We start from the raw sequence: 22500 nt of genomic DNA, 5'->3' as shown, positions 1-22500 counted from the left end.
GTTCAGGTCCTCTGTGAACCTCCACCTCAGCTGTCGCATTCGAATGTGCACAGATCGGGATACTTATTGCCGCCAGGTTAGTTCTGTGTGTGTGTGTGTGTGTGTGTGTGTGTGTGTGTGTGTGTGGTGTGTGTGTGTGTGTGTGTGTGTGTGTGTGTGTGTGTGTGTGTGTGTGTGTGTGTGTGTGTGTGTGTGTGTGTGCGCGCGTGTTATGAAATATCTAATTACGTTTTAACAGCCCACATTCAGCAGTCATTTGCATTCTAGTGCTTTCTGCCTTCGTTTATTCATTTTATTTTATGTGCTGGCTTGGAATTACCTTGTCATTGATGCCATGTGAGCAGCAGCTGTTCTCACAGAGACAAAAACCTGAAGAGGATATCGAGGAGAAGAAGAAGAAGAAGAAAGAGGAGGAGGAGGAGGAGGAGGAGGAGAAGAAAGAGGAGGAGGAGGAGGAGGAGGAGAAACACGAATCACAGCTGCTGGAGAAGAAACATCCACAGATATAAACATTCTTACTGGCCGTCGTTGTTGTTTCTATTATTACTATTATCATTATTATCTTTGTTTACCCCCTCTCCCCCACTGTGTTGACACCCTGGGTTGGATACCACAGTATTGTTGCTGCTTAGCACATTGAATATTTTTGTGCATGTTTCAGATGGGCTTACGAAGCAAGAAAAATCTGCAGAGTACAAAGTGTTCATATTTTTCGTTCGGTTGTTCCATAGATCCCACGCTGTGTTTCCCAACGGTTCAAACGAGAGGCACACGACACTCCTACAATGACGTCAGTGGCAGAAACCACGCTGATTGGATATCAACTGGGATGACGTCAACGGCAGAAAACGCTGATTGGCTGTTTACTGGAATGACGTCAACGCCATAAACCTTGCTGATTGGCTATTATTGTGGGTTCAGCATAAAATGACTGCAAACGCCGAAGTCTTTGTGCTTTATACATGGCATTCCTCAACGTCGACTGACCGAAAAAAAAAGGTTGTGTTGGTGTTGTTTTCTTCATATATGTTGGCGATAGTTTTCCAGAGACTGAATGATTAATTATTGTTAAAGCACGTTAACTTTGGCTGTTGCAATATGTATAAGTTGTAAATCCAGTTTTAATTCAGTTATGAATAACCGTATTAGCTTGTGATTGCTGTAAAATCTGTATAGATTATAAATCCACTTTCTATATAGTTATAAATTCTCACATAATAATAATAATAATAATAATAATAATAATAATAATATTAACATATTATGCTACTTTTCACAGGATTGGTGGCATTGATAGGTCACATGGCAGTTTATTATTGACAAGGAAAAAGTTGGAAATCCCATTATGATTATTATTGTTACTGTTGTTGGTTACTGATAGCAAATAAATTCGGAAGTCCAACTGTTTCTAACGATGTTTATGGTAACATTGAATTTGTCAGTTGTATTAATCGTCATCACAATGTAATGATTATAGTCATAGGCAATTTACAGAAACATTTATGCGAATGTTCTAGTGAACCTGGATTCAATCCTCCCAGTAACAACAGGAGCAGATTAAAAAAAAAAAAAAAAAAAAAAAAAAAAAAAAATCAAGCCTGGCGACTTGGAAACACCAGGCAGAAGGGATCTGAATTTGCCAGTTAACATGGATTTGTAAGTATTAGTAATAAAGATAGATTTAGAAATTCCAGAGCAAAAAATGGATCTGGAGGATATTTTAGAAAAAATGGATCTGGAAATCCCAGTCAGAGTCCAGTAAAAAGTACCAGTAGGCAGGGGTTATAAGGTACCAAAGCAGTATGAATGGAACCGGAAATGTCAGTAAACAGGGTATCAGGAGTCAGTAATGATGGGTTATGAAGAAAGCCCAGGTAAAAGTGGGTCAGAGTTCCCTGTAAGAAATGTTCCGGAACGAGGCCGGTTTGAATGGATTTGTAAGTCCCAGTAAGACTGGATTTTGTTTATACCTGGTAAGAAAGGACTGTCGTGTAATGCAGTTTAAGTCCCAGTAACAGCGGATTGGAAAGTCACTGTAGGAATGCATTTGGTATGGCCCCGTGACAATAAACCTATATTTAGGTCCCAGTAACAGTGGATCGGGAAGTCCCTATAGGAATGGACGTGTTATACCCCAGTAATTATATATCTAAATCCCAGTAATGCTGGACTAGGAAGTCCCAGTAAGAAATAATTTTGTTATGTCCCAGTAATGATATATTTAAGTCCCAGTAATATTGGATTAGGTAGTTCCTGTGAGATTGAATTTGTTATGTCTCAGTTATAATGGATTTGATTTGTCAAGTCTCACTAAGCTTAGTGGACTGGGAAGTGCCAGTAAGAAATAATTTGTTATGTCCCAGTAAAAACGGATATAATTTGCTAAGTCCCAAACAGAATGAAATGGGAAGTCCCAGAAAGATGGACCGCGTGGCATGATTCATCCATGAGTATCGTCGGATTTGATTCCACGTTCATGAAATCTGGGTATCACTTTCATCATCCTCATCGCAGTCCATGATCATTGTCAGCGTTAATTGTTTTTGTTGTTATTATTATTATTATCACCAGTTTATATTTTGGAGGTCAATAGTTTTACGACTGCCGGCGTTGAGAATGTTTCAAGGGAGACAAATTAGTGTATTTGCGGTTCGAGTTATCTGGGTTTGGTCCGGGAGTTGATATTTAAATCATGGCTTTATGGCTTTAGTAATGTTATTGCTGTTATTATTATCTTCATAATTATTATGATTATGAATCCTTCTCATGCTATTCTTTTTCTGCTACATCTACTACTGCTGCTACCTTGGCCCTTTCCACAAATATTTGGAAGGTTTATTGTCGTATCTCTCATGATCTTTTTGTCTACTTAAATTGTCAAGTATCATCATCTTTTTATCTACTTAGATTGTTGTTAATGCTTATAACTATCAACGTGTTCATTTTTCTCTCCTGCTGTGTGCTATACATAATTCTTTTCTGTTACTTCTACGGCTATTGTTGTTCTTATTCTTTCTTCTTTAAAGATTTCGTTTTCGTCGGTACTGTCACATCAGTCTGTTCATTATAATTTCATTTGCAGCCATTGTAGTTTGATGGCAATGTCATCATGACAAATGATTGTTAGGGATGTTATGTCCATGACTGTGGATATTTTAGTGAGAGATTTTGTGCTGAAAACACCAAAGGGAATGGGTTGTTGTTTTGTTGGCATAATTCATTACTGTGTTAATTGTTGTTGTTTTATTCTGCATTTCTTCTTTTTTTTTTTTTTCTCGTTTTGCTGGTGCTTCAGAATGTACCTGGTCGTTGGCACTGCGTTGTTGGTGTGGTTGGGCTTTTATTCTCTCATAAATCTTTCTGTGTGTGTGTGTGTGTATGCACATGAGTGTGATGCGTTTGGGTGTGTGCACACATATGCGTGTGTTTGTTCATCCACATGCGCGCACGTGTGAGAGAGAGACAGAGAAAAACGGAGAGAGAGCATGTGAATGTGCACAGCCAAATAATCATCTTGGCGTGAGCTGTAAGCATTGAAAAACTAAACCAAGAACCAACCATACCTCCAGAATGTTAGTAAACAACAGATATAACATATATACAGCATCTGGTGGCATGGTCTATTTTTGATAGTCATCCACATTTCTGATTTGTGGATGAATGATTGTGTGACTGTAGAACCAAATGTCTGACGGGCGCAATAGCCGAGTGGTTAAAGCGTTGGACTGTCAATCTGAGGGTCCCGGGTTCGAATCACGGTGACGGCGCCTGGTGGGTAAAGGGTGGAGATTTTTCCGATCTCCCAGGTCAACATATGTGCAGACCTGCTAGTGCCTGAACCCCCTCCGTGTGTATATGCAAGCAGAAGATCAAATACGCACATTAAAGATCCTGTAATCCATGTCAGCGTTCGTTGTGTTATGGAAACAAGAACATACCCAGCATGCACACCCCCGAAAACGGAGTATGGCTGCCTACATGGCGGGGTAAAAACGGTCATACATATAAAAGCCCACTCGTGTACATACAAGTGAACGCAGAAGCAGAAGAAGAAGAAGAAGAACCAAATGTCTGACATGATCAAGTGGATTTGTACATTTCAGATACAAGCTTCGGTCTATGTACAGTGGTTGGTTGTTTTTTTTCTGTTTTTTCTTCTGTATTTTATAATCGGGAAAAATCAAAGCAATTAAGAAGTACAGAGTACATGAGTCTCTCAGTGAATGTGTGTTGATTCACTGTAGATACATTCTTTTTTGTTTCATGTCTAACTGAAAGACCTATGACAGAAACAGCATGACACATCATTTGAGTGAAGCATTTTGTTTTGCTAACGTGGGGAATATCTTGTCTTCAAATCAACAGATGTGATGATATTCACTGACTGTTCTTTATGACAGTGCACTGTAGAATATGTAAAATATATTATGTGTAGGCCATTTCATAAAAAAAAAATGTCATTCAGCACACAGAGATGTAAGTTCTGAGATAGAAACACCCTTTATTCACATCTGCATCCATTCACCATATAATCATATAAACTGATAAGTACAATAAAACTGACCTGAACGAGTTATAAGCAACAAAACCTGGTTGGAGTGTTGTCAAAGTCATAAATAGCAGCTACTGTACCTTCACACACCCACACCCACAATCATGCAATACCACATGGAGAATACCTTGTCTTCAAAGTAACAGATGTGATAACATTCACTGGCTGTTCTTTATGATGGTGCATTGTAAAATATGTAAAATAAAATATGTATAGGCCATTTCATGAAAAAAAATGTCATTCAGCACTGAGAGATTAACTTCAGAGATAAAAACATTCTCTCTATTCACACCTGCATCCATTATGATGTAATCATATAAACTGGTAACTATAATAAAACTGAACTGTACAAGTTAAAAGCGACAAAAAGTGGGAGGAGTGTTGCCAAAGTCATGAATAACAACTATCGCCCCTTCCTCGTAACAATGAAAAAGTTTCACACACAACATCAACAATGGCTACTGTGGATGTTTATAATGCATTTCAAGTTCCAGCAATGAAAAAAGATGGCACTTCGAGTTCCAAGAAATAAAAAAAATACACCATATACTTTAAGTTCCAAAAAAATCATCTTTCAAATTCCAATAAAACAATATTGTTCACTACCAACAAAACAATATTATTATAGGTTTAACTACAATGAAATGCATTTGCTCATGTGAAATATTTAAGCTGAAGGTATTTTCACTTTTGGTGAACGTCACCTTTCATAATGATGATCATAAACCCTGCGCATATCCAGAATGCCCCTCTCTAAATACACAGAATCACACACACACACGCAAATGCACACTCATATGCGTGCTAAGTGACACCCCCCCCCCCATACCCCCCCCGTCTTTTTTTTTTATGAATACATATATATATATATGCACAATGGTCACCGCCCCATGGTCCTAATCTGTCCTGCCCCCCCCTTTTTTTTTATTTTTATGAATACATATATATATATGCACAATGGTCACCGCCCCATGGTCCTAATCTGTCCCCCCCCCCCCCCCAGTCCTATTCTGTCACCCCCCCGGTCCTAATCCATCACCCTCCCAATGCCCCGACCCCGTCCTAATCCGTCACCCTCCCAATGCCCCCACCCCGTCCTAATCCGTCACCCTCCCAATGCCCCCACCCCGTCCTAATCCGTCACCCTCCCAATGCCCCCACCCCGTCCTAATCCGTCACCCCTCCAACGCCCCAATCCTAATCCGTCACCCCTCCAACGCCCCAATCCTAATCCGTCACCCCTCCAACGCCCTAATCCTCCAACGCCCCAATCCTAATCCGTCACCCCTCCAACGCCCCAATCCTAATCTGTCACCAATCCCAACCCCTGATCCAAATCCTTAACTCACCCCCACCCCACGGTTCTATTCCATCATCCCCAGCACAAAACTGTTCAAGGTCCGAGACAGGCCTGGATACTGGAGGTGCCGTCCTAATTGGTCAACCCCCCGCCTCACCCTTCCCCTCCCCCCAAAAGTTGTTTAAGGCAGGCCCCAACACAAAATCGTTCAAGGTGCGCGGCAACCCATCCCCCCAGTCCTAATCTGTCACCCCCAGCACAAAATCATTAAAGAAGTCCCCCCCCCACCTCCCCCACCAGTCCTAATCCGTCACCCCCAGCACAAAATAGTTCAAGGCAGTTCCCCCCCCCCCCCCCACACACACCTCCCCCACCAGTCCTAATCCGTCAATCACACATTTGTTCAACGCAATCCCCCCACCCCCCACGTATCCCCCCGTCCTAATCCGTCACCCCTAGCACAAAATCATTCAAGGTGCGCGGCAGCCCCAGACTGTGGATGCGCGGGAGGTTGTGTGGCGACATCTGGTGGCGGACGACCTCCCGGCACAGCCTGAGCAAACTGCGAGGCTCGTAGAGCTCATGGTGCAGCCACTCGTCGAACTCGGGCAAGTACTGTCGCAGCTGCACGATGCGGGGAGCCGTGGCGATGTCGTAGGTGTGGGGCACGGCGTCCGCCGACAGCAGGAAGCGCAGGATGGACACGGCACCGAACCGCAGCACCTTGCTGAGCGGGGTCTTGCCTGTCGAAGAGTTTCAAATAAATAAAAATCAAACCAAATCAAATCAAAAACACTTTAACCCCTAGGCTGCCTGCATGACGAGATAACTCGTCATGGCAAGCATGTATGCTTCGCTGCCACAATGACGAGGTAACTCGTCATCGAAATATTCTGACTTTTCCCTGGTTTGCATTCACTTCGTTGACAAAAATCGTGGTAGCTTTAGCCTGGGGAATCTCTCTAGATTCTATTCATAGCTAGAAACCCCATCTACGTCATGAAGCAGTCCTTTATTTGAACGTTTTGGTTGGGTCACTGTCCAAGTGTTTGCCTGACTTCTCTCCTCTCTTGCTCAACAAAATGTCGGACTGACGCCGTGCTCAAGACATGTGATCGTGACGAACTAAATCAACCAAGATTTCTTTCTTTAGCTGATGCTCAGAAAGAATTGAAGCGTAAATTCGAAGGAGAAGATAGTGATGAACATTTATAGGACGATCTGATAAAAAAACAATAAAGGCAGCAATCAAGAGAGTGGCCAAGATGCGACTGTCAGTGAGTGATGCCGGCTGAACTGTTAGCAGTCGACATGACCGAATTAGCAGCAGAGCGATATTCTTGGCACGCAGCCAATGCGGTCTGATGAGAACTGTATCAAGTGACCGTGTGAGAGGGGTGAAGAGGAGGTGGCGTAGCCTCACATCCATCTTATCATTTGGAGAAGTCACAATGTATTGTGTATCTATCTCTTAAAATATATATATATATATATATATTGTGGTTGTTCTAGTATGATTTTGTGTTTGCAGATATCCATTTGTCCAGAAAATGTGTTTTTTGTGCAAATTACCCGACTAATGTTTGTAATGAACAAGTTGAAAATGTGATAAAAAACAAAACACTGATTTCAAAACAACAGCATGTCACTAAAAATACATAAAATGGGAAAACAGCATGTGTTTTGTATTCTTTATTCATTTACCTTTCAGAAAATATATACTTTTATGGGTCTTTGTTTTATGGGTCTTTCTCCAATAACAAAGAGCACAGAATTTTTTGAAAATTTATACCCGTTTTTTGTGAAAAAACCCTGGCAAATAGATTTCACTTAAATCTTATTTTCCTGGCAGCGAAAGGGTTAACTATAAATCCACAAGGAAATTAACTTTGTGCAATCACAAGCTCGTTGCAAATCAAATCAAATCAAAAACATTTTTTATCAACTCTTTCACCACCAAGAATCTGTGTGGAAAAAAACACACCCCCAGCGCCAGATATAAACTTGTGGAGAAAAGGTGAGACCAGGATTCGAACCCAGACACTCACGGACACTGTACTGGAGGATCAAACGTCTTCCCCATTCTGCCACCTTCTGACAAACAAAGCATCCTAAAGGTCTGTCGGTTTAAGAGGTGTGTGTGTGTGTGTGTGTGTTGGTGGCGGGGCTGCAGACAGAGGAGTGTTGTCCATGTGGCCCCCTGCTCACTCACCCTTGTTATCAGGCAGGTGGGAGGCCGCCCCATGCTTCATCAGCTCCTTCAGCATCCCTACACTTCGCTGCCCTTCAATGGCCATGGAGAAGGCTGTGCACCCATTGTTGTCCACCTGAAAGCACAATGCTCCACTGTCACTACTGTGCCACCAAGAGACAGAAAAAGAAAAGAAAATCACTTGGTCTGTGCGTGTGTAACTGATTTCTCCTGCATCGTCTGTTCGTTTAGTTATATCTGTCTGTCTGAACTGGTATCCATGTATCTTTCAACCTATCTATCTATCTGTCTGTCTGTATCTATCCATCTACCTACCTACCCATCCATCAACCTACCTACCCATCCATCCATCAACCTACCTACCCATCCATCCATCAACCTACCTACCCATCCAATCAACCTACCTACCCATCCATCAACCTACCTACCTACCCATCCATCCATCACCCTACCTACCTACCTACCCATCCATCAACCTACCTACCTACCCATCCATCAACCTACCCACCCATCCATCAACCTACCTACCCATCCATCAACCTACCTACCTACCCATCCAATCAACCTACCCATCCATCCATCAACCTACCTACCCATCCATCAACCTACCTACCCATCCATCAACCTACCTACCTACCCATCCAATCAACCTACCCATCCATCCATCAACCTACCTACCCATCCATCAACCTACCTACCCATCCATCAACCTACCTACCTACCCATCCAATCAACCTACCCATCCATCCATCAACCTACCTACCCATCCATCAACCTACCTACCCATCCATCAACCTACCTACCCATCCATCAACCTACCTACCCACCCATCCATCAACCTACCTACCCATCCATCAACCTACCCACCCATCCATCAACCTACCTACCTACCCATCCATCAACCTACCTACCCATCCATCAACCTACCTACCTACCCATCCATCCACCTACCTACCTACCCATCCATCAACCTACCTACCCATCCAATCAACCTACCTACCTACCCATCCATCAACCTACCTACCCACCCATCCATCCATCCATCAACCTACCTACCCATCCATCAACCTACCTACCCATCCATCCATCAACCTACCTACCTACCCATCCATCAACCTACCTACCTACCCATCCATCAACCTACCTACCCATCCAATCAACCTACCTACCTACCCATCCATCAACCTACCTACCTACCCATCCATCAACCTACCTACCCATCCATCCTCCATCCATCAACCTACCTACCTACCCATCAACCTACCTACCTACCCATCCATCAACCTACCTACCCATCAACCTACCTACCCACCCATCCATCAACCTACCTACCTACTACCCATCAACCTACCCACCCATCCATCAACCTACCCATCCATCAACCTACCTACCCATCCATCAACCTACCTACCCACTACCCATCAACCTACCTACCTACTACCCATCAACCCACCCATCCATCAACCTACCTACCCATCCATCAACCTACCTACCTACTACCCATCAACCTACCCATCCATCAACCTACCTACCCATCCATCAACCTACCTACCTACTACCCATCAACCTACCCATCCATCAACCTACCTACCTACTACCCATCAACCCACCCATCCATCAACCTACCTACCTACCCATCCATCAACCTACCTACCCATCAACCTACCTACCCATCCATCAACCTACCTACCTACTACCCATCAACCTACCCATCCATCAACTTACCTACCTACCCACCCATCCATCAACCTACCTACCTACCCATCCATCAACCTACCTACCCATCCATCAACCTACCCACCCATCCATCAACCTACCTACCTACTACCCATCAACCTACCCATCCATCAACCTACCCACCCATCAGAGAAAAGAGTCGACTGTCAGAAAGAGAAGGTCAACTAAGAGAAAGAGTAGAGTCCAATGAGAAAGACAAGGCGGGTCGACTGTGAGAAAAGACAAAGGGAGTCAGCTAGCTAGGAGACCGGAGGGTCACAGGGCACGGGACCACAAGTCAGTGCCGGCTGAACCGAACCCCAACTGACCAGGTTGACGTTGGCTCCAGCTTCGACCAGCATGGGGATGACGCTGGCGATCTTCAGTCCAGCTGCCAGCATCAGGGCTGAGGCCCCGTAAGGGTTACGCTGGTCCACGTCACACCCAGCTGGAAAAAAAAAAAAAAAAAAAAAAAAAAGTTTCAGTTTCTCACAGGAGGCATCACTGGGTTTGGACAAATCTATACACACTACACCACATCTGCCTGACCAGCAGTGAAACCTAACGCACGTAGTCAGGTCTTGAGTGCATGCTTAAATGTTTGTGTACCTATCTAAGTATCCGAGTTCTGAAGAATTTTGCCACAGGACAACCCTTTTGTTGCTGTGGTTTTTGGGTGTTTTTTTTTTCAGAGCACCAGATGCGTGCTACACACAGGACCTTCGTTTATCGTCTCATATGAATGACTGGATGCTCAGTTTTGATTTTCCAGTCAAACTTTGGGAGAAAGGGCCAGACTGGAAACTGAACCCAGAACCTCATGAACACTGTACTGGCAGATAACCATCTTAACCATTCTGCCACCTTCCTCCACAAACCACAGGCACAGAAAACTTACTGAGAGGAAGTTGTATAAATGATTATGACTTGTGTATGATTACTGGGATAATTTTTTTTCTTGATGCAAGATGATTGCTTAAACAAGATTCATTTCTTGGGTGTTTTTTTTAATTTTTTTTTTTAACAAATTAAAAACTACAAAATTTCCCCTGCAGTGCAAGATTGTGTTCATTTTCCTCTGAAAAGGTAACCTTTACAGTTCTGGATTATCGTAAGCATTCACCATCCACACACACATGGTCGATGCAACACACCACTCACACACACTGTTGATCAAACACACCACTCACACACACTGTTGATCAAACACACCACTCACACACACTGTCGATCAAACACACCACTCACACACACTGTCGATCAAACACACCACTCACACACACTGTCGATCAAACACACCACTCACACACACTGTTGATCAAATGCACCACTCACACACACTGTTGATCAAACACACCACTCACACACACTGTTGATTGAACACACCACTCACACACACTGTTGATCAAACACACCACTCACACACACTGTTGATCAAACACACCACTCACACACACTGTTGATCAAACACACCACTCACACACACTGTCAAACACACCACTCACACACACTGTCAAACACACCACTCACACACACTGTCAAACACACCACTCACACACACTGTTGATCAAACACACCACTCACACACACTGTCGATCAAACACACCACTCACACACACTGTCGATCAAACACACCACTCACACACACTGTGATCAAACACACCACTCACACACACTGTCAAACACACCACTCACACACACTGTTGATAACACACCACTCACACACACTGTCGATTGAACACACCACTCACACACACTGTCGATCAAACACACCACTCACACACACTGTCGATCAACACACCACTCACACACACTGTCGATCAAACACACCACTCACACACACTGTTGATCAAACACACCACTCACACACACTGTTGATCAAACACACCACTCACACACACTGTTGATCAAACACACCACTCACACACACTGTTGATCAAACACACCACTCACACACACTGTTGATCAAACACACCACTCACACACACTGTCGATCAAACACACCACTCACACACACTGTTGATCAAACACACCACTCACACACACTCCACTCACACACACTGTTGATCAAACACACCACTCACACACACTGTTGATCAAACACACCACTCACACACACTGTTGATCAAACACACCACTCACACACACTGTCGATCAAACACACCACTCACACACACTGTTGATCAAACACACCACTCACACACACTGTCGATCAAACACACCACTCACACACACTGTCAAACACACCACTCACACACACTGTCAAACACACCACTCACACACACTGTCAATCAAACACACCACCCCACCCATCTACCCACACTGTCAATCGAACACACCACCCCACCCACACACAGTCAATCAAACACACCAATCACACACACACACTGTCAATCAAACACACCACCCCACACACACACACTGTCAATCAAACACACCACCCCACCCACCCACATACACTGTCAATCAAACACACTACCCCACCCACCCAAAGTGTCAATCAAACCCCCCCCGCACCCCCCATGCTCCTGCCCCCCCGTACTCCCCCCCCTCCCACACACACACTGTGACACCAACAGTCAATCAAACACACCACCCACTAACCGTCAATCAAACTCTGAATAATGGCTCGAGATGCCCCAAGCTCTGGCCCCCTCTCGCGGGCCTCCATGGTGACGATGGCGACCTTGAGCGGCGTGGTGCCCTTGATGTCCGTCAGGCCAGGGTCTGCCCCTGCCCTCAGCAGCATCTGGGTCAGCTCCAAGCTGACGTTGGTCACCGCTTCCATCAGCGGGGACCGCCCACTGGCGCTTCTTGTGTTGACCTCCGCCCCTGCACGTTGTGGTGGGTATGCACAGGGTGTCAAAAGTCAGGTTTCAGCTCTTTTTTTTTTTTTTTTATCAAATCAAAAAGGAGGCGTCACTGCGTTCGGACTAATCATATATATATATATATATATATATATATATATATATATATATAGAGAGAGAGAGAGAGAGAGAGAGAGAGAGAGAGAGAGAGAATAAATATATACATAGACATAGATATATAGACAGACAGATATACACACTGTACGCCACAGCACATCACATCCGCTAGTCTGATGTCATGACTGGCAACACTACCCAATGCGCTAGTGAGGCCTTTAGTGTATATATAGATAGGTCAGACTGACAGATAGAAAGGTACGACAGCACTACCCAATGTGCTGGTGAGGCCTTTAGTGTATACATAGATAGGTCAGATTAACAGATAGAAAGGTACGACAGCACTACCCAATGTGCTGGTGAGGCCTTCAGTGTATACATAGATAGGTCAGATTAACAGACAGAAATAGGTCAGATTAACAGACAGAAAGGTACGACAGCACTATCCAATGCGCTAGTGAGGCCTTTAGTGTATACATAGATAGGTCAGATTAACAGACAGAAATAGGTCAGATTAACAGACAGAAAGGTACGACAGCACTATCCAATGTGCTAGTCAGGCCTTTAGTGTATACATAGATAGGTCAGACTGACAGATAGAAAGGTACGACAGCACTACCCAATGTGCTGGTGAGGCCTTTAGTGTATACATAGATAGGTCAGATTAACAGACAGAAATAGGTCAGATTAACAGACAGAAAGGTACGACAGCACTACCCAATGTGCTGGTGAGGCCTTTAGTGTATACATAGATAGGTCAGACTGACAGATAGAAAGGTACGACAGCACTACCCAATGTGCTGGTGAGGCCTTTAGTGTATACATAGATAGGTCAGATTAACAGACAGAAATAGGTCAGATTAACAGACAGAAAGGTACGACAGCACTACCCAATGTACTAGCGAGGCCTTTAGTGTATACATAGATAGGTCAGACTGACAGATAGAAAGGTACGACAGCACTACCCAATGTGCTGGTGAGGCCTTTAGTGTATACATAGATAGGTCAGATTAACAGACGGAAATAGGTCAGATTAACAGACAGAAAGGTACAACAACACTATCCAATGCGCTAGTGAGGCCTTCATAGATAGGTCAGACTGACAGATAGAAAGGTACGACAGCACTACCCAATGTGCTAGTCAAGCCTTTAGTGTATACATAAGTCAGATTAACAGACAGAAAGGTACGACGCGTGCAGCATCCAGGAGGAAGTACTGGCCCAACACCGACAGCAGTGGAAGCCAAACTGTACAGCACCCTGGAAGAGCTGCGACGGACGGCAGCCTTCATCAAGGACACCAGGATGCTCATCTAACGGGAGGCGAACGAGGAAGAAGAAGAAGAAGAAGAGATAGAAAGATACATAGATGTATAGAGAGATAGATAGATAGATAGATAGACATTTGCGTGCCTATCAGAGTGGATTTCTTCAACAGAATTCATGTCAGGGGACAACACCCGCCATGGGTTCTATTTCAGTGAGCCAAGTGAGTGCTGCACATAGTTTCAGTTTCAGTAGCTCAAGGAGGCGTCACTGCGTTCGGACAAATCCATATACGCTACACCACATCTGCCAAACAAGATGCCTGACCAGCAGCGTAACCCAACGCGCTTAGTCAGGCCTTGAGGAAAAAAAAGAAAAGAAAAAAAAGGTGAATAAATAATAGATAAGCGTACATAAATAAATAAATAATAATTATAATATAAAAAAAGGTAGTAGTAATAATAATAATAATAAATAAATAAATAAGACAACAATGATGATAAATAAGCAAATAAATGTAAAACATGAAGACACACATTCACACATACACCCACACATGCATAACAGATATGCACCAAACATGCAGTTTCACAGATATGAAAGCACAGTCAAATACACATAAATGTACATGAGCCCCAACACACACACACCACACACATTACCCTGCACCTCCTCTACCCCCCTCCTCCACACACTCATTTCTAGGCTACGTATCACAGCTTCCACGGCACACACATACACACACAGATGAACACTTACTTGTACAAGCACACACACATACGCTCATATCCCCCACCCCGAACCCCACACACATATATACAAAGATATATATATACACACCCGCACGTTCCAATATCCTGTTGCTCCCACAGTGTAGGCATGCATACACTCACATACCTCATCCTCTACCCCCCTCACCCCCGCACCCCCACCTCCCCCTCACACACACACACACTCACGTACGCACGCACACCGTACATAGGTTCATTGTTTCATCCAAATGATTAGGTGCTCAGGCTGATCTTCCATCAACCTTGGGAGAAAGGGCAAGGCTGGGGTTCAAACCCAGACCCACATGGGCACTGTACTGGCAGAAAAGTGTCTTAACCACCCTGCCACCTTCCTCACGTGTTACAGAGAGATGAGGAACAGAGAGAACCCCCACCCCTCAGAAAACGGAGTATGACTGCCTACACTGCGGGGGGTAAAAACAGTCATATACGTCAAAGCCTGCTCGTGGAAACAAGTGAACGTGGGAGATACAGCCCACCAACGAATAATAATAACAATAATAACCAATGATGATATGAACAAAATATATCGATCATTACAGGTCATCACAATCTCAGACATTCCCAGATTCCCCAGACTGACCTGAATCAATCAACAGCTGAACGACCTTGGGTCTGTTGACAGCTGCTGCCAGCTGTAAGGCTGTACGTTCGTTTTTGTCACGGATCTGGACATCTGCTCCCATGGACAGCAGGCACCTGATGGTCTGTGGAGACAAGAGGAGGAGTTGACAATACTGTCTGTGGAATCTTTGGAAAGACAGTGATAATCACTGGATACTTTTCCTTTCTGTGGAGATGGCAGAGTATCATCATTTTTGTGATGCTTGAAGATGCATGTTTACTGGTAGTCTGACACACACTCATCATTATCTTTAAAGGAAATCATTCCCAATTTTTATGATACAACAGATTAACCAATGAAGTATGATTTACGGTGAGTAGATTGGTGTGTTTGACTTTGATGGGTAGTGTGAGCAGAGCGGTCATGTGGAGTTTGACTGATGGTTTTTTTTTGGTTTTTTTTTTCTTTTCCCCATCACCTGCACCGTTTCAGTGGCATTACTCCCACACCACTCATTTAGATTCCTCCATACACAGCCACACCCGAGTAGATTGGTGTGTTTGACTTTGATGGCTAGTGTGAGCAGAGCGGTCATGTATGTGGAGCTGGACTGATGGTTAGTGTGAGTGCAGTGGTGGCTTTGTGGTCCAGCGTTTGCCTAGGAAGTGGGGGACTCTGAGGGTGTGGGATCAAATCTCTCCCCAGTATTTTTCTCCCTCTCCACCTGACCATGAGTGGTGGTCGGGTTGCTAGTTTTTTCACACACAGATGGACACCTGTCGTTCCATGCACAGCACGTACTCCATGCTGACAGAAGGGTTGTGGTCGGGTTGCTAGTTTTTTCACGCACAGATGGACACCTGACGTTCCATGCACAGCACGTACTCCATGCTGACAGAAGGGTTGTGGTCGGGTTGCTAGTTTTTTCACGCACAGATGGACACCTGACGTTCCATGCACAGCACGTACTCCATGCTGACAGAAGGGTTGTCCCAAAATTGTGTAAAAAAAAGTCCACTTTAATTTCAAAACAAACGCACTAGTGGATTACCGGGGCTGATCTACCTTCTCTAGAAGACATATATTTATAAGCGGCTACTCAAAAGAGCAAAATCAATCAGCCAGGACGAATCAAATCCAGCTTTTGGGATTTTCGAGATGCTCCTCTCTGGTTGACGGTACAGAAGTATAAGACGAAAACCAATCGCTTCGCCAATAGCTTTTTCCCCAAAGCAGTCAATGCCCTGTCTCTCGAACAAAGCCAATGTGATAAATAGAATTGTGCAACCAACAACCATCTACCTGAATATCTAGTCATCAGCCCCATCCACATGTAATATGCAGCTTCTGTTCAAATGTGTGTGTGTGTGTGTGTGTGTGTGTGTGTGTGTGTGTGTGTGTGTGTGCAGTGAGTGCATGCATGAGTATGCACAAGTTTTTATATTGATATGCACTTGTATGTATCTTATTTCTACTGTATCTGTGTTTGTGTATGTTTTTCGATTTATGTTTGTATCTTGTTATGTACCCCCCCCCCCAACCCCCCACACCCCCACCCCCAATATTCCTTGTGACCCCCTGGTACACTTCATAATAAAGACATATTCTATTCTATTCCAGTAGAAGAGAAAAGAAAGAAATGGAGGAAAGGGTGGCACTGTGCATGGTGATGGTCTCTCCCTGGGGAGAGCAGCCTGAATTTCACAAAAAGAGTAATAGACTAATACAATACAAATCAAACGCCTGTTTCATATTTTAACAATGATTGAGTAAGAGTATGTGACGGATGAGATATTCAAAGAGATACTGAGTAAATGTAGCATGAGATAAAGTATGAAAAAAAGAAAAAAAAAAGAAAAAGAGAGACAGGGATGAAAGGATGAGACACAAAGAGAGAGAGAGACAGAGAGAGAGAGACAGAGAGAGAGAGAGACACAGAGAGAGACAGAGACAGAGAGAGAGACAGAGAGACACAGAGAGACAGAGAGAGAGAGAGAGAGAGACAGAGAGAGACAGAGAGAGAGAGAGAGAGAGAGAGAGAGAGAGAGACAGAGACAGAGAGAGACACAGAGAGAGAGAGAGACAGAGAGAGAGACACACACAGAGAGACAGAGTTTGTGTGCATGTGTGTGTGTGTATGTGTGTGTGTGTGTGTGTGTGTGTGTAAGAGAGAGAGAGAGAGAGAGAGAGAGAGAGAGAGAGAGAGAGAGAGAGAGAGATTCAAAGATTAAAAATTTAAAAAAATCTTTATTACTCAAGGATAAAGATTTTAGGCATTGCAAAGTCAAGAGAGAGAGAGAGAGAGAGACAGACAGACAGACAGGGAGAGTGAGATACATACATACAGACAGACAGACAGACACAGACAGAGTACCGTCCGTGAAGAGTGTATGACGGCTACATGCAAGGGTCCATAGCCCGTCATCTGAAGCTGCTTCCTGAAGGCCCCTCTCTCCACACGCACCGTGCAGGGCGCCCCTTCCCCTGAACACCAACAACACACCGCTGTCACTGCCAGCCACGCCAACACAACCAAGTCTCTGCTATGCTACAGTACACTAACCTTACAGTTTCAGTTTAAGTTTTTGATTTCTTGAAGAGGCGTCACTGTGTTCAGACACATCCATATACGGTCTAGCACATCTGCTTGGCAGATGACCTGACCAGCATGGATAACCCAACGGGCTTAGTTAGGCCTTGACTGCATGCTTGTGTGTGTGTGTGTGTGTGTGTGTGTGTATATATATATATATATAGATATAAAAAAATTTTGTGTGTCTATCAGAGTGGCTTTCTTCAACAGAATTTCGACAGAGGACAACACTCTCGTTGCCATGGTTCTGGTTTACAGTACGCCAAGTGTGTCCTGCACACGGGACAGTGGTTTGTCATCTCATCCGAATGACTAGACGGTCAGTGGGTGATTTTCCAATCAAACTTGCGAGAAAGTGCGAGAGCCGTAATTGAACCCAGACCCTCACAGACTCTGTACAGACAGATGAGCGTCTTAACCATTCTGCCACCTTCCTCCACTCACTAACCCTTTGAGCCCTGACCACTGCTTTACTGGTGGTAGAGAAGTCAACCGATAGCAAAACACGACACAAGTGTTTACACACCGCTCAACCGGTGGCTAGGCATTATGTCATTTTTCTCTACCACCGGTAAAGCGGTGGTCAGGGCACTCTTTTTATATCTGCCATGACACATTAAATACCAATTATTTGCAAATTTTGGCTCAGGAGCTCAGACAGAAGGGTTAAAATTGCTCAGGAACTCAGGGCTCAAAGGGTTAACCTACACAACACTGAACGATGCAAAAGTGGAGCGGTGGCCTTGGGGTAAAGTGTCCGCCAAGGAGGTGAGAGAATCTGAGTGCACAGGTTCAAACCCCACAGTCACCAGTAGTCTCTCCCCCTCTGCTAGACCTTTGAGTGGTGGTCTGGATGTTAGTCTCCTGGATGAGACAATAAACTGAGCTCCTGTGTGTAGCATGCACTTAGAGCAAGTTAAAGAACAAAAGGGTTGTCTGTGGCAAAATTCTGCAGAAAAACCCTCTTTGATAGGCGAACAAATGCACCTGCACGCAGAAGACAAAAAAAAAAGAAAAAAAAGAGAAAAAGGGTGGCAACGCTGTGTGGCAACAATCGTTACAAAGAGAAATCTGTTGTCATAAAAATGTAACAGGACACAGTGCAATACACACACATAACCCTTCATTACACTAGTGACTGAGATTCAAACTCAGGACCCTCAGACTGAAAGTCCAACACTTGAACCACCACAACACCATACTTGAAGCAGGGTCTCGAACTCTGATCACTAGTGAACACATGGTCAGAAGTCTGCCTTACTGACACCCACAGGGGTCAACATGTATGGGAGACACAGCTACCACCCAGAGAAGAAAGACAACTCATCTCAATCTGAATATAATTATTTTCTCTGTTGAATTTCTTTCGGAGGAGTTTCCTCCCTCAAACTTTTTCAAGCTGAACATTTTCATGTGTTTTCTGTGCTGTCCTGTGGCTTTAAACTAGTATTAGCAGCAGGATCATTTCATCCTGGACTCACATTTGCAGAGGGCATTGCAGTCGCATCCGCTCCGGATTAACTGGCGTATTTTATCTCTGTGGTTCAGACGGACTGCTTTTATCAGGTCGGTTTCCCCCTCGGTGCAGTCCACACAGATCGGGTTGTTTGGGACTGCGTCGTCATCATCGTCATCATCGTTCTCACCATCAGGCGAGTCTTTGCTGAAGACTGACGTATGATTCTCATCTGAAACAAAACAGGGAATGGGAGGAGAAGGCGGTGGTGGTTTTCTTTCATCATGGCAAATGTTTGTTTCTTTGTAAGATCAGTTAATTTTTTTTTTTTTTAGTAAAAATGGACAGGTCTACAATTAGCTGAGTCCAGCTTTCAGTGTTTCATAATACAGTACTTGTCTGTTATCATTATATATATATATATATATATATATATATATATATATATATATATTCTGGAGTGGCCAGTTTGCATCTGCATTCTGAAGTGGGCAGTTCTGCCATTTATAAAACTCAGTGGACCAGTAATTTTGTTTTCTGATGGCCTTTGTCACTTTGAGAAGGTATGTTCTTTTGTAAACTAATTATCTTGTTGAGAAAGTTTATTGCTTTTGTAGAATTGTTGTGTCATTCAGTCTATAATTGTATTTGACATATTGTAGTTTTGAATGATTTATTTATTTTCACTGAAACGGATTTAAAACTGGAGTTAAACTGTAATCAGTTTAATTTGATTGCAACTACATTTGTTTTTTTGAAGTAACCCGAGTTAAACATAAGTGGTAATCATGAATACTTACAATCAAGCTGATAAATTGGTTTCAATTGTTTTCTTGATTATATTCATTAAACAATTAAAATGAACTTCTCATATTTGTACATAACTTGACTGAATGGTTTTGAGTGAATCTGTGAATTTAATAAAATGTATTAGTGTACTTGTAAAAGACGTCAGATTATGAATTGTGTGACAGGTATTTATCAGTTGTAATTGTTTGATTTCAGGGTTACTTTGCTCCACGTTGATCTTGTTCAAATCAGAACTGCTCCATGTCCCATTGTTCCCTGAAAAGGAATAAACCACCCCAGCCCCTTGTTTCTGCGTCTGCCAGTTGAAGACCACATTTCCCCCTGTACAATTACAAATAAAAACTCTCATCTCATCTTGTAATCCTAGCACAGCATGTACACCCGTTACATACTCCTAACTTTTCTCAAGCTTTGCTTTTACCTCCACCATCATTTTCAACAAACACAGTCCCTGAAGACAGACCTATGGTCTGAAACGTTAGATACCTCTTATCAAAAGCCAGTCTTTACAACCCACAGTTTTTATAAACTTTCTCCACTTGTTGTTTTTATAGACTCAGCAGTCATCTTTCATTTGATTGGTGTGTGTGTGTGTGTGTGTGTGTGTGTGTGTGTGTATGCATATATATTTTATGTATCATATTCACAATCCAAAATTTAGCAGTCAACCACCTTCTTGAAGTGCTTCTAGGATACATTTAAATAAAACATCGATTTTAATGTAATATCAATAATGTAACACCCATTACACAACACCCATTAAACAATGATAATGTAAACACCAATAATCCTATAGCATTTGTAATTTTGTTTTTTAGTTCCCGGTTCAATGCTAGAAGAAAGTTTACTGCTGAAAATATGAACACACACACACACACACACACACACACAACACAATACTGTAAGCATTATTTTTTTCTAATCACCTATGCAGTTACCTCCTTGCGAATCAACGATGTTGGCATCACTTTGGCCAAAACACTCTTCACTGCTTTCAGTGGGATGACAAGGTCCTGCTTCTGTTGTTTCAGGAAGTGGTCCCCTATCACTGTCACCCATGTTCTCTGAATGACTTCCAGGATTCGCACAGTTTGGAGAATCAACAGTGCCTTCTGACATGTTCAACTTTAAGCTTTGCTTTTATAGTTATAGGGGCAGAATATAACCAATACACTAACAGTCTTTTTCTTTACAAAACCCTTTCAAAACGTTTGTTTGTTTTTTTTTTTTTTTTTTTTTAATACAAACTTTCTGGCACTAATTCAACAGGCCTACAATAATATTCGAAAACTGGTTCACGTTTTCAGATTTTTTTTACTTTCGCTTTCTGCCTGAGACTAAGTAAAAGGGATGTTACTTTTTTCGTTTTTTATTTCATGAAAAAGCTAATATCAGTAAAAATATTTTTCTTGTAGTAGGTCTGCTTAATTGCGCAGCACACCCACACACATTAACTTGAAACGACCACATGGGATGATGAGAGAGTCTTGGGCAAACGTCGTCGACCGCAAGTTGCAGTCCACTGCTGAACGAACAGGATGAAACCCCTCTTTTTGCGGAGTCAGTCTTGGTGGGTGAGTCGGGTGTTAAAAATAGCACATCTTTTCACCGGCAGTTCACTTCCACAAAAGGCCAGAACCGAGCAAATCCATTTATGGTAACGCTGTCGGATTTGAAGGCTTGGAGCATGCCAAAGGATTACTGAACAATGGGTCTGATTTAATGGAGTGAACGGCCTTTCATGAACAACCAAATTTATCCTGCTAAAGTCGACAGCCACACGGCAAAACAAATCCAACAACTTGTCGGCTTTCACATCACTTACAAAATGCATACTAGACGGATACAGCTTACACAAGTCATAGTCCAGGATACAAACATTTCTAAAGTTAGTGACTGACAACACACAGGAAATGGCTCCCTCCATCGCCTTGTTACATACATAATCAAAATGATATATCTTTAAAAAGTTGTCGAAATCGATACCAGAACTTGCTTTTCTGGTTTAACATCCTTTTTAAATGATCAAAGACATCAAATTAGGATTTGAGAACCGCAACAGATCCTGAAAAATGCACAGATAATGTTCCAAAAATTGCTGCGCCCGAAAGGATCCTGCACACACTGAACGAGCAAGGGAAATAACCTGCAGAACAGTCATTTGGATAGTCAGAGAATGGTGAAGTCCCGTTCATACAACAGTCATGGCTATTTTGTTTCTGAATGAAAAATGAATGAATGAATGAATGGATGGAACTATGGATGGATGGATGAATGAATGAATGAATTAAAAAAAGATGATGGGTGCAGCA

The 22500-nt window shown here is 43.2% G+C and overlaps 2 protein-coding genes across 4 annotated transcripts in view; one reads left to right on the top strand and one right to left on the bottom strand.

Moving 5' to 3' along the window:
* LOC143276478 (uncharacterized) overlaps positions 1-3331 on the top strand; it is a 33897-nt gene extending 30566 nt beyond the window's left edge. For both annotated transcript variants that reach the window (XM_076580991.1, XM_076580989.1), the window contains exons 15-16: positions 1-76; positions 732-3331. The exon at positions 1-76 is cut by the window's left edge and continues 78 nt beyond it. In XM_076580991.1, coding sequence (XP_076437106.1) covers positions 1-76; positions 732-833 — 178 coding nt within the window. In that variant the 3' untranslated portion in view covers positions 834-3331. The remainder of the gene's footprint in view (positions 77-731) is intronic.
* Positions 3332-6272: 2941 nt separating this feature from the next.
* LOC143276475 (uncharacterized) lies at positions 6273-22185 on the bottom strand. Of its 2 annotated transcripts, XM_076580987.1 has the most exons (9): positions 21657-22185; positions 21127-21608; positions 19404-19610; positions 17704-17813; positions 15348-15471; positions 12385-12612; positions 10110-10228; positions 8065-8179; positions 6273-6595 (listed from the first exon to the last, which is right to left on the bottom strand). In XM_076580987.1, exons 2-9 carry the CDS (start codon positions 21305-21307, stop codon positions 6294-6296), a joined length of 1386 nt encoding a protein of 461 aa, XP_076437102.1. In that variant the 5' UTR covers positions 21308-21608; positions 21657-22185; the 3' UTR covers positions 6273-6293. The 2 variants fall into 2 exon arrangements, with proteins under 2 accessions (XP_076437102.1, XP_076437101.1); XM_076580986.1 differs by having other exon boundaries at positions 21127-22185.
* Positions 22186-22500: the final 315 nt, after the last annotated feature.

The sequence above is a fragment of the Babylonia areolata genome, chromosome 32 (genome assembly GCF_041734735.1).
Source record: "Babylonia areolata isolate BAREFJ2019XMU chromosome 32, ASM4173473v1, whole genome shotgun sequence".
NCBI lineage: Eukaryota > Metazoa > Mollusca > Gastropoda > Neogastropoda > Buccinidae > Babylonia > Babylonia areolata.
The sequence above is the reverse complement of the archived record's forward strand: the minus strand, read 5'-3'. Positions and strand labels throughout refer to the sequence as shown.

What these genes read in the sequence shown, in the direction of transcription:
- LOC143276475 (XM_076580986.1), bottom strand. Translation starts at nt 21,307, where the DNA reads ATGTCAGAAGGCACTGTTGATTCTCCAAACTGTGCGAATCCTGGAAGT. An exon ending in CATCGTTGATTCGCAAGGAG is followed by an intron (nt 19,611 to 21,126) that starts GTAACTGCATAG and finishes GTTTTGTTTCAG; the next exon opens with ATGAGAATCATACGTCAGTC. An exon ending in TCAGCTGTTGATTGATTCAG is followed by an intron (nt 12,613 to 15,347) that starts GTCAGTCTGGGG and finishes CACAACGTGCAG; the next exon opens with GGGCGGAGGTCAACACAAGA.